Source organism: Parasteatoda tepidariorum, chromosome 9 (assembly GCF_982258835.1).
Source record: "Parasteatoda tepidariorum strain Cologne lab strain chromosome 9, Ptep-v5.0, whole genome shotgun sequence".
In the NCBI taxonomy this organism is placed as follows: Eukaryota; Metazoa; Arthropoda; class Arachnida; order Araneae; family Theridiidae; genus Parasteatoda; species Parasteatoda tepidariorum.
In genome coordinates, this window is record NC_141763.1 from 94,845,634 (window position 1) to 94,859,295 (window position 13,662).

General features: G+C 28.2%; 1 protein-coding gene across 1 annotated transcript; it reads left to right on the forward strand.

The window, feature by feature from the left end:
* Window positions 1-7,371: 7,371 nt before the first annotated feature.
* On the forward strand, window positions 7,372-9,790 carry LOC147804353 (uncharacterized). Its single transcript, XM_087152405.1, has 3 exons — window positions 7,372-8,452; window positions 8,535-8,936; window positions 9,664-9,790. The coding sequence occupies exons 1-2, from the start codon at window positions 7,507-7,509 to the stop codon at window positions 8,606-8,608; spliced, it is 1,020 nt and encodes a 339-aa protein (XP_087008531.1). The 5' UTR covers window positions 7,372-7,506; the 3' UTR covers window positions 8,609-8,936; window positions 9,664-9,790.
* Window positions 9,791-13,662: the final 3,872 nt, after the last annotated feature.

Sequence of the window (13,662 nt, forward strand, 5' to 3'; positions counted from 1 at the left end):
TAGTTGTTTAGTTGTATAGGCAAACAAAAAGTAAGTTTTTGTGTCTTTGTTGATTAAACTTGTCTACTTACTTAAAAAATCAAGTTCAAGCAGGCAAATTTGGAGAATATTTCGTGACTGCTCGAATCATTGAAATTTCTCTAAAGTAACATATTTTGCGTAATGCATATTTCTTTAAAAGTTGGCACATTTATCAAATTTAAACAACAACAAAGTGTTACTGGTTAGTTGGTTTTAGGCATAAGTTGGCTAAAGAATGGTAGATTGTTTTGGAAGTAGATGGACTTAAAGTATACGAACAGTCCTAGATATCCAATAAATTTTCGACAAAAGTAGTAAATATTAGATGATGCGTATTTAGAAAAATTCAAATGATTTGAGTGACCTCTAAATATTCTTCAATTTTACTGAAACTTTTGGGACTTGATTTTTTAGGTAAGTAGATACGAAAAATAAAAATTTAAAAAAAAAATCAAACATAATTTAGATTTGTCAAGGTTTCACAATGTGCCCTAAATACATTACAGAATCCGTCATCTCCCACAAATTTCTAACTAATAAATAAATAAAAAACGTGTGCCCTCTCAAAAACTTCTTTCACACTACGGCTTGCTCAGGAGAACATTTATGATCCAAAAAAATAAATAGATACATTACAGTTATGTTAGCAATAAAAACTTTCAGTGTTTTTCTGCTTTTAAATGTTATCTTGTGAAATTTTTGGTAATTTGTTAAATATATCTTTGAGAATTATATGAAAGAGAGAGAATTACACTTTAATTTGAAAATATTACCTTTGAATAAAGTAGGGTTTGTAACCACATTTACACCAGGCTATAGGACGATATTAGGACATTTTGCTCCAGAGGCTAGTTGTAACATTTTTAACAAAAGCCATTTTTTTTTTTCAAGTTTAAAAAGATTTAAAAAAAAACTTAATATCAATGATGTTAGACATTTATTTTCAAGCATTTTTTGAAGTATGGTAAACATTACAAGGTTCATTTCTGAAGGGGAAAAAATTAGGAAACAAACTAGAAAATCTTAAGAATTAAACTAGAAACAAATCAAAAATTTTTCTCAACATTATAAAATATTCGTAACAATTCCAACTTTTGAATATTAAAATAAGAAAATGGGATGCATTTTCGAAGGAAAAGTGATGAACAATTTACAGTTGTAATTCCTATCATAAAGTTCCAATTTTCTAACTAACAGACAATTTTTAAATCACCACTTACTTATGCTATGTGTCCGTTATCGACATTAATGTTGTCCTAAAACCTAAGTTCTTCAATTTTAAATGTTCTACTCAAGCAAAAATAGCACGTGTATTTATAAAGTTATACTACTTTATAAAGTTTACTACTTTAATTATAATATTTTAAAAGATTTCAATTTCTGATAAATAGAATTCTTAAGTGTTTTGTTATTAAAGATGCAATCTGTTTTAGGTAAAATTATTAATCCACATTTGCGTTTTGAAAGTAGAAGCAAATTTTGATTTTAATATTTTTTTTCCTAAACAATATGCTAGAATATTTTCTTAATTTAAAAAATATAAAATAACTAACAAAACTTGCCCCTATTTCATTGCTTAGGGATAAAGAAAGATTTTTTTTTATAATAAATATTTAAAATAATCTCATCTTAGCATGACTTATGAAACTGGAAGGAAGAAAGAGAAGAATTTTCTTGCATTTTGTTAAATTAAGATTCAGTATCATTTACCAAAGAGACAAAGAGGGCCTCTTTAGAAAAATTTAGAATTTATTATGGCTTGTTAGTGCTCTTGACAGAGTATCCACGCACCTGCAAAGTCAACAAAATTGAACAAAATTTGTCATGATTTGAACTATTTTCTAAAAAAATCATGGATTTAGGTCGCCGAAAAATTTAATTTTTAAAATGGAATTCCCCTCCCAATTTCATGGCGTTCGGAATAATCGAATTTGTAACAAAATCCCTATTCAGAGTCTTATTTTATAAAAATATAAAAAGTTTTTATCATGTTCTCTAAAAATTATGGTGTTCTTTCAAGAAATGAAAGAAAAAAACATCATTTCTAGAGCGAAATATCTTTTAAACTTTTGTGATTTCAGAATTGTTATTTATTTATTTTATTTTATCCATTTAAAATTCTAGCTGAAGCAAGCCAGTCATTGGCAATTTTTTTTAAAAATTCCGAAATGAGAACAGAAGAATCAGGAGTGTTTCTTTCCTTTCTGATGAACAAGAAAAGTATCTTTAGAATACAATTCTGCAGAAAAAAAAAATTTTTTTTTTGCTCAGCTATTTTATTGCTTCAACTCTTTCTTTACTCTATTTTCTTAAATTTAAAATCAATAAATATGAAGATGCGAAGTATAACAGATTTGGTCATACCTATTATTTTAACTAATGTTATTATAATGCTTTTTAAATTTATTATTCTGTTTTTGTCAGAGAAAATAGTAACTTCGTTAAATCATGAAAAGTTCTTGGAATTAGTCATGAATCTGATAGTTTAAAATGTAGCAGATACCCTGTCTGGAGTTGTTTGTTTTATATATTCAAATAGATAACATTGAAATGAAATCAATATATTTTATAAACAAATAATTATATAATTTAAATATAGATATTATTTTATTTTATAATCGTTGTTGAAAAACTGACCCAATTTTGAGTTTTCGATTACTAAATGTCTAACTCCTTATCCCTGGATCATGTATTGAGAAAAATTTGCCTTCGATGAGGACTTTTTGATGAATTTAACTCTTAATGTGGAGAGGAAAATCATGAAAAGCTCTCACGGTTAGTCTAATGGCAAACTGAAGCATAGGTTTTAATCATATTGCTTCTAAAACACTTGTGTATAAAGCTCAATTATTTTTAACATTTCTTATTTCTGGAAAAAGAAACCTTAACTTAGCCCATTAAATGAAAAGAGGCTCTTTTAGTTACTAAGTTTCATTCACTGAGAGGGAATTTATTTATTTTTATATCACAGATTTTGTTAATATTAATGCTAAATTGATAAGTGTTCGGAAAGGTTGATAACAATATTTCAAGCTATTTTCATAATAGAACTTCTGAAATGCCAATGATTTTGACTGGAAGTTATACTTCTTGATTTTTGAAGTTATACTTCTTGTGCGACTTCCAACAAGGTTGCGTTAAACGTTTAACGTTACATTTTTATTGGCCGGGAAATCACGTGGTAGGATCCAGTTTTCCCTCATTCATTTCCATATTGTTTTGATTCTCACAAGCATAAAAATAATAAAAGTCATAAAAGTATTGTTTTTCTATAAATATTTTTTTAGTTTGTTTTGATACAAATATAATTTAATAGGGTAGTATTTTTTATTTTCAAATTTAGTGGATAACAATTGTAAAAAATAAGTGAGAACAATTCGCGATCGCAACGAACTATAGGGGGCGTTGTTGTATGAGACGCATACCTGTGATTTCTATATGAACCGTCATTCAGTTACTCTGGAGACGTCTTTAATGTAGCGTGTAGCATTGTAACGTTCCTTCTTTAATGTGAATTTAAAAAAAATTATCTATATTAAATTTAAAAAAGAAAAATGTTTGATATCCTTTCTTATACAACCGAAAACAAGATGGTATCTCTTTTTTTTTTAAAAGAAGGAACATCCAAAACACATCTGAAAAATATTTGTAAATAAACAGAAAAAAATATGTATCTTCTTATTAGAGTTAAAACCTAATGCCTGAGAAATAGTTTTACTAAATTTAATGATATAACCTGAAAGGCCTATTTAAACTTTACATTCCATAGTTTTAAGAATCATATTACTTCAAACATTAAAATAAGCAAAAAGTATACATAAGCTTCATAATTTTATGTAATTTAATTTTGTAAATAAAGTTTTTTGACAAGTAATTTTATCAAAAAATTTTAAGTTTTAATAAAAATCATTATTTAGAAACTGAAAAGCGTAAAGTAAAGAATGCTTACGATACAAAAAAAAAAAAAAACAATTTTCAAAATTCCTTATATTAAAATAAACAACTTTCATGTTTTTTCTTTTTTGATTCATAATCAGACGTAGAAAACCATTCTATAGAAAACTATCATCAAGAAAAAAACTACTTAAAAGTAAAATTTTTTTATTTTATAAAAATTAACACTTACCTGCTTTATAAATCAGAAGAATTCCAAAATGATTTGTTCTTCGATTTTTGTTACCATTTTTTAGTGCTACGAAAATGCGTCTTTGGGATTTGCCAAAAATAGAACAAGATGCAATTTTATTTTTTCTGGAGCGAAATATTTTGCCCATTGTCCACCGAAATCCGATAAACTACTTTGATTTTAAATAAAGTTTTTCGTTTTATGATTTGTCACAAAAATTTTAGGTGTAGATTGGCGGCACTTAAAAACAGCCAAATCTGTAGCTGCTGTGGCATTAATACATAAGTACTGAATTATTATTCATACTTTTCTGAATCATATTACTTGAAACATTAGAATATGCAAGAAGTATACATAAACACATAATGTTATACCATTTATGTTTTCAAAAAAAGTATTTTGACAACAATTTTTATCAGAAAATTATAAACTATGAAACGGAAAATAAAGAATTCTTAGGATAAAAAACGGTTTTAAGAATTCTTTACATTGAAATAAAAACTTTCATATAGTTTCTTTTCTTATTATTCTTATAGTTCTTAATCAGTCGTAAGAAACCATTCTTTAGAGAACTATCATCAAATAAGAAAAAAAAGCTTTACAAGCTAATTTTTTATTATAAAAATCATAACACTTACCTTCTTTATAAATCCGTAGAGTTCCAAATGAAATGTTCTTCGTTTGAAAGTTTTATTTTCAAATAATATGTGCATAGATTATCCTTTTATTACTTTTAGATAACATACCACACATCAAAATTTTATAATTGTAAGATCTCGATATGAATTTGAATATGTAGCTTAAAAACAGAACAACTGAATTCTAGTTGAAATTATCTATTCTTTCAAAACTAAGAAATACTTAACAAGAAAACGATAAAAAATTTATTAATCATCAGCACAAATGATACTATTTCAAGTAATTTGGTTGATTCTTTATTGTTGTTTTCCGAATTATATAGATACAGAAATATATACTGTTCTATAAACAAAGAAGAATTCTATAACTATTGCAGTTCTTGACGTTCTGAATTCACATTTCTTCATTGGAATGACGAAAACAATGTTGACTTCATTTTAATTTGTATTGAATCGAAGACAGAAAAAATTATTTTACCGTAATATACACATCTGTAACAGCAAGTGATCATGAAATTGTAAGTTATGTTGTTGGTAATAGAAAGGTAAAAATTATTGATAAATTGTTCTTCCAATGTTTGGCATGTTCTGGTTAGTTTTTTCAAGTTCTTCAGCTGTTCCTTAGGGAAATTTTGATTTTTATTTGCTGCTAAGAAAATGGCGTCCGTCATGGCTGATGATTTTGATGGAACTAAATGAAAACGTGATAAATTAATGTCTGATATTTACAGGCTCTCGATAGAGGACGTACTCGAGCGTTGCGATCGCGAATCCCACGGAGAATGCCACAGATTTAAGGTTATGTGTTATGTCAAGGTACGTCTCTTGTGAATATCAATTGATTGTTAGGTTTTCTCTTCTGAAATTACATTATGACGCATTCACATACATTACTAATACAAATACATTTCCCTGGGCGAGACGATGAGGCAACCACAAGCACTTCCACTGGTTCAAGAGGGGAAAATGCACAATATTACCGTGATTACAGAGCACGGAAGCGAGCGTTGCAGGAAAAAGAGACGTTGAATTGAACTAGTGATCCTTCTACGACTGCTGATTCTTCTACAATAAACGTCGCAGGTTGCGAAGTTTAACTTCTTCTGCGCGGAGGGACTCCATGCACTATTTTTTTTTTCTTCATCTTTTAAAAAAGGAAGGGAAAAAAAAGCAGTGCTTTACTTGTGGAAATAAAAAACATCTTATAAATTGAAGCAAACATTTTTCCTCCCAGTAGATTTTTTTTTCCGAATGTAATTTTATATTTTGAGATGGTTAACATTTTAAATGTAATTTAGTTGCTCACACAATTTTACAATCATTTGAGTTTCATCACTATGTAACGCAAATAAAATGCAATGAAGGAATCGAGATTTTTCTTATATTAACGGACAATTCTTAAAACGTCTACTAAATACCATCATTAACCAGCAAACAATATCCTTCTCTGCATCTCAACATAGTACGCGGGTGTAACACCTGTCCATTAGGTAGCTATCGTAGACAGAAGACAGCAGAATTGTGCCGGCTATAGCGTTAATGAACAAACCTCTTTGAAATCATTTTCAGCTTTAAGACAGAAGCTGACACACGAGTGATAGTGAGAAAAAGGATTCTCTTCCGGAGGATTTCGACGTGTCCTTTGAATGGCCACAGAAAGAATGGTCGAGGACGTCAGAAGAGCTAAATGATCGTTTTCTAAACTTTATTAGGGAGAATTTCTCCAAGATGAAGCGCAGATCGCCTTCAAACAATTAATTTAGAAAAGCGCAAAAATAATATTCGGAAATTGCAAAAAGTAACATACAAGATGGAGCTCCTAAAGTGGGGTCCTCGTACAGCGTCCGATCGTTGTTTGTACTCCAGAAGGGACAGAAAAATCTCTTAAAGCACATATTAATCCAAACTGGTGTCAAAGGTATTAGAAGAATTAAAGAAGGTAGAGTAGTAATCAAAGTGGTATCCAAAAGAGACGCGAAAATAATTAAAGATGAAATCGTAGAAAAACATATCACATAAGATTACTTTAATTTTATTTAATTTACATTTTTTTCTTCTTTTTTTTAGACTTATAATTTTTTAATCGTGAAGATAATTTTTTTGTAACCCCTGTTAAAGATATTCATTAAAATTTTTTGTTCAAAGTTACTGCATTTTTTCAGCTTAGAAATCCGTAGCAATTAAAACTCATTATAATGACAAATCATTAAAAAGAATTTTTTTTTTAATTAGCAAAACAGCTTTCATTTTTTCTCACTTTTCGTTTTGGAATATTAAAAAAAACTATTATTACTTTTTGTCGTTCTGTCTGATCAGAAGTTACAATAGGCCAAATATTCAAAATTAAATTCTTTTCAAAATATAGCTTTTTTTTTAAATGCCCTGTCCATCTTGGAGTAAAGCTGATAAAAAAATCTATGTGCCGATAGTATTTCCATCATTCAATATGCAGTTTCATACAACTTGTTACAAAATTTAGTTAATGAAAATATATTTTATAATATGCAGTTACATTTAATTGATTAATTAAAAATGTGCTTTCATTGCTTTTTCCGAACTTTACATTTCTTTTCCTTTTGCTTTCAGATCATTCTGCATCCATAAGTATTTCCATCATTCATTCAACAGAGAAACATTCTCAAAAATTTCAATTCAAGTGAAAGTGTAGTAAGTGTGTTTTGCTACACACAAATAACACAAAGTGGAAGAATATCTATCTCAATGAGCAACAACTTACTTACGCTTGATGTTCATGATGATGAAAAACCTTTTTCTTCTAAAGTATGCAATAAGCGTTTTTGGCAGAAGCAAGATTTAGATGCTCACAGACATGTTCATACTAGTGAGAAACCTTATTCTTGTAGTATATGTAATAAGAATTTTTCAAGTAAGGGTAATCTGACTTCGCACAGCCGTGTTCATACTGGTGAGAAACCTTATTCTTGTAGTATATGTAATAAGAGTTTTTCACGTCGTGATCATCTTATTCGGCACGGCCGTGTTCATACTGGTGAAAAGCCTTTTTCATGTAGTATATGTAATAAGACTTTTTCACATAGTAATCTGATTATGCACAGCCGTGTTCATACTGGTGAGAAACCTTTTTCTTGTAGTATATGTAATAAGAGTTTTTCACGTAATACTCATCTGACTACGCACAAGCTTGTTCATACTGGTGAGAAACCTTATTCTTGTAGTATATGTAATAAGCCTTTTTCTCAGAATTGCCACCTTAATGCACACATGCGCTTTCATACTGGGGAGAAACCTTATTCTTGTGACTTGTGTAATAGGAGTTTTTTACGTCGTTCTAGTCTGATTCGGCACAGCCGTGTTCATACTGTTGAAAAGCCTTTTTCTTGTAGTATATGTAGTAAGACTTTTTCACATCATAGTGATCTGATTAGGCACAGCCGTGTTCATACTGGTGAGAAACCTTTTTCTTGCAGTTTATGTAATAGGACTTTTTATTATCATAGTGATCTGATTAGGCACAGCCGTGTTCATACTGGTGAGAAACCTTTTTCTTGTAGTATATGTAATAAGACTTATTCACATCATGGTGATCTGATTAAGCACAGTCGCTCTCATACTGGTGAGAAACCTTATTCTTGTAGTATATGTAATAAAACTTTTTCACTTCGTTATGATCTAATTAAGCACAGCCGTGTTCATAATGGAGAGAAACCTTTTTCTTGTAGTATATGTAATAAAACTTTTTCACATTGTGGTGATCTGACTAAGCACAGCCATGTTCATGCTGGGAAGAAACTTTTTTCTTGTAGTATATGCAATAAGACTTTTTCACACGAACACTCTTTGACTAGGCATAACCATATTCATACTGTAGAGAAATCTAATTCTTAAAGTACATGTAATAAAAGTTTCTCTCATAATAGTTGGCTAAACGCAAACATTTTCATACAGGTGAAAAACCTCTTTTTTGTAGCTTATGTAATAAATTTGTTTCACAGTACTGCCATCTGACTGAGCAAATATTTATGTAAGTTTGCCAATCTGTTTTTTTTCTGTTATTACTACCACTGTTATTATAATTTTACACCTATTTTTTTTCTCAAATTATTTTACCATTTTACGCTATTAATATTGATTTATTTATAAAATTGATTTTTTTTACCTAATAATTTTCAGTACATCTATATATATATTTCTCTTACACGGCGATAAAAAAAAAGCCTCATTACAACTCCCCGAATGGCAACGCTGGAAACTCGACCAATGATTGCAACTAAAAATGTCACATGCCAAACCTAGCTGAAATGGCTCAACATATAGCGCTTTTAAAAACGGAAACTGAAATAACCAGGGGAGCATAAGCAAGGCAGAAGTGATAGTCTTTGTCGATAGATCTCTATTTCAATATTTTGTCGAAAGCGCTTTTTTTCACGAATTTATTTGACAATTTTTGATTTATGTCACGAATTTATTTGTTTTACTAGAATTTTTTTGTTTATGCAGGTTTTTCCATTAAAATTCACTTATTTTAATTTTTAATAGACTTAATTATAGCTAAAATTTTAACCTTTTTAAAGAGATATCAGTTTTAGAAATTTTATCTTAAGATTTTATACTATAGCACATTTATAATAAGTTTAACGAATTACATGTCATTTATTTGAATTCAAATTTATTTTAATGACTTAGTATTTACTAAAAAGATGTAATTTTTTTTTCAAAGAAAAAGATGTTATATGGATTTGAATGATTGTTTTGAATTCTTAGAATTTTGTGCATTTGCAATGTACCGAAGTTAGTAGCGAGCGAAGCGAGCTTGGTTTGCGGAGCAAATCATATAAGATTGCGGAGCAATTTTCGGGGGTTGGCGAGCGTTAGCGAGCAGGGGGCGCAGCCCACTAGTTTTTGAAATTTTCCTAATGTGGTAAGAAATTAAATTAAAAATTTTTTTTTTAACATAACATATTCTTTGAATTTGTGTGTGTGCTTTTTTTATGGTTCTTGTAATAAATGCAATATTTTTTTCATATTACAGTTGTTTAGTTGATTAGGCAAACAAAAAGTAAGTTTTTGTGTCTTTGTTGATTAAACTTGTCTACTTACCTAAAAAATCAAGTTCAAGCAGGCGAATTTGGAGAATATTTCGTGGCTGCTCGAATCATTGAAATTTCTCTAAAGTAAGATATTTTGCGTAATGCATTTTTCTTTAAAGGTTGGCACATTTATCAAATTTAAACAAAAACAAAGTATTACCGGTAAGTTGGTTTAAGGTATAAGTTGGCTAAAGAATGATAGATTGTTTTGAAAATAGATGGACTTAAAGTATACAAACATTCCTAAATATCCAATAAATTTTCGACAAAAGTCGTAAATATTAGATAATCCGTATTTAGAAAAATTCAAATGATTTGAGTGAATTCTGAATATTCTTCAATTTTACTGAAACTTTTTGAACTTGATTTTTTAGGTAAGTAGTAACCTAACTAATAAATAAATAAAAAATGTGTGCCCCCTCAAAAACTTCTTTCACACTACAGCTTGCTAAGGAGAACATTTTTGATCCAAAAAACATAATAAATAAATACATTACAGTTATGTTAGCAATAAAAATTTCCAGTGTTTTTCTGCTTTTAAATTTTATCTTGTGAAATTTTTGGTAATTTGTTAAATATGTCTTTGAGAATTATACAAAAGAGAGAGAATTACACTTTAATTTGAAAATATTACCTTTGAATAAAGTAGGGTTTGTAACCACATTTACACCAGGCTATGGGACGAAATTAGGACATTTTACTCCAGAGGCTAGTTGTAACATTTTTAACTAAAGCCATTTTTTTTTCAAAATTTTTCAAGTTTAAAAAGATTTTTAAAAATACTTAATATCAATGATGTTAGACATTTCTTTTCAAGCATTTTTCGAAGTATGGTAAACATTACACGGTTCATTTCTGATAGGAAAAAAAAATTAAGAAACAAACTTGAAAATTTTAAGAAACAAACTAGAAACAAATCAAGCAATTTTCTCAACATTATAAAACATTCATAACAATTCCAACTTTTTAATATAAAAATAAGAAAATGGGGTGCATTTTCGAAGGAAAAGTGTTGAACGAATTTACAGTTGTAATACCTATCAAAAAATTTCAATTTTCTTACAGACAATTTTTAAATCACCACTTACTTATGCTATGTGGCCGTTATCGACGTTAATGTTGTCCTAAAACCTAAGTCCCTCAATTTTAAACGTTCTACTCAAGCAAAAATACGTAAAATAATTTTGTTTGAAATAACTATGTGCAGCATTTGTTTAAACAAAAATTTTAAATTAAAACAAATAAAATAAGAAATTATTCATTTAGCTTACGCACGTGTATTTATAAAGTTACTACTTTAATTATAATATTTTAAAAGATTTCAATTTCTGATAAATAGAATTCTTAAGTGTTTTGTTATTAAAGATGCAAACTGTTTTAGGTAAAAGTATTAATCCACATTTGTGTTTTGAAAGTAGAAGCAAATTTTGATTTCAATTTTTTTTTCCTAAACAATATGCTAGAATATTTTCTTAATTTAAAAAATGTAAAATATTTAACAAAACTTGCCCCTCTTTCATTGCTTAAGGATAAAGAAAGATTTTTTTTTAATAATAAATATTTAAAATAATCTTATCTTAGCATGACTAATGAAACTGGAAGGAAAAAAAGAAGAATTTTCTAGCATTTTTTTAAATTTTTATGTCAGATATTGTGGTTAAATTAAGAATCAGCTTCATTTACCAAAGAAACAAAGGGCCTTTTTTTTTTAAAAAAAAAGGAAAAAAAATTTATTATGGCTTGTTAGTGCTCTTGGCAGAGTATCCGCGCACTTGGAAAGTCAACAAAATTGAACAAAATTTGTCATGATTTGAACTATTTTCTAAAAAAAATCATGGAAAGTCATGGATTTAGGTCGCCAAAAAATTTAATTTTTAAAATGGAATCCCCCTCCCAATTTCATGGCGTTCGGAATATCCGAATTTGTAGCAAAATCCCTACTCAGAGTCTTATTTTATAAAAATATAAAATTTTCTTATCCTGTTCTCTAAAAATTATGGTGTTCTTTCAAGAAATGATAGAAAAAACATCATTTCTAGAACGAAATATCTTTTAAACTTCTGTGATTTCAGAATTATTATTTTTTTTTATTTTATTTTATCAATTTAAAATTCTAGCTGAAGCAAGCCAGTCATTGGCAATTTTTTTTAAAAATTTCGAAATGAGAACAGAAGTATCAGGAGTGTTTCTTTCCTTTCTTATGAACAAGAAAAGTATCTTTAGAATAGAATTCTGCAGAAAGAAAAAAAATTTTTTTTTGCTCAGCTATTTTATTGCTTCAACTCTTTCGTTACTTTATTTTTTTAAGATCAATAAATATGAAGATACAAAGTATAACAGTTTTGGTTATACTTATCATTTTAACTAATGTTATTATAATGCTTTTTAATTTTATTATTCAGTTTTTGTCAGAGAAAATAGTAACTTCGTTAAATCATGAAAAGTTCTTGGAATTAGTCATGAATCTGACAGTCTAAAATGTAGCAGATAGCCTGTCTGGAGTTGTTTGTTTTATATATTCAAATAGATAACATTGAAATGAAATTAATATATTTTATAAACAAATAATTATATAATTTAAATGAAACAATTTTACAATTATAAATAATTAGGAGAAAACTTACAAGGATACAAACACTAATGCAGTGCTTTTTAATGTTTTTGATATAATGGACCCCTTTTAAAAATTTTTAAGAAGTCACGGACCACCCCCCTATGAAAAAAAAAATTGTTAAAGATATAAATTATTAAAAAATTTTATAAATAATTAATTAATTTTAATTAATTATAAATAATTTTTTTATAATAAAAATTATAAAAAATTTTTAAAATTAAAATTTTTAATGTGAAGGTTGCTGCTGCTTTTCCTTAATTAATAAATTGAATTGGGGGATGGTTTTCGACAAAGCAACGTACATATCATGTTCGACATTCAATCGATTTGGATGTTATGTTTTTACTGTCACAAGTGCGGAAAATTCCTCTTTGCAAAGATACATTTTAGCAAACGGAATTATAGCTACCATAGCTCGCTTTACAAGCAATGGGTAGGCTTCCAAACGTTTTTAAAAATTAGGAGTTGTCAGCGGACCCCCAAAATATAACTCATGGACCCCTTAGGGGTTCATGAACCACAGGTTAAGAAACCCTGCACTAATGTGATTTCTGTATTGTTTAATTTTAACTAATTCTTTTATATCAAAAATTTTTAAAATTTTTTTTTTTTCAATTTAAATTGAATTTGTGTGCCACACAAAATGCCACCTCTAATTTAAAGTAACTTTATTTTTTTATATGTCAAATATAGCACACAGGAATCTGAATTATTTATAGTGTTAAAAGTCTTGTTTCTCTATTTAGATATTACCTTAAATTTTACATTACATTATGGGAAAGTACCAATTTTATTTGAAATTACGCTTGATGAAATCTTGAAATTTAAAGAATAACAATACTGGATATATTAGATAAAAAATTATTTTTGGAAAAATGTTAAGAAATATATACAGAAAAGTTCTTTTTGTTGAGATTCATACACACTTCAAAGAATCTGTATTTCTTTTTTAACTTTTATGTATTCAAAGAACCTTTATGTATTTATTTATGCATTATGTAACTTTTATGTATTTTTCATGTTAAGCGATTCATATCTGCGATGATTGAATCAGCTTAAATAAAAACATTCGAAAAGAAATAAGTTCCGGTTGCTCCGGAAGTTTAAGCGGATCATTACGTCTTCAAGCGAAAATAAGCTCCGCCTTCAGATAAGGTGAATACAATCTTTGCAACAACGCCCCCTATAGCTCGT

What these genes read in the sequence shown, in the direction of transcription:
- LOC147804353 (XM_087152405.1), top strand. Translation starts at nt 7,507, where the DNA reads ATGAGCAACAACTTACTTACGCTTGATGTTCATGATGATGAAAAACCT. An exon ending in TGATCTAATTAAGCACAGCC is followed by an intron (nt 8,453 to 8,534) that starts GTGTTCATAATG and finishes GACTAAGCACAG; the next exon opens with CCATGTTCATGCTGGGAAGA.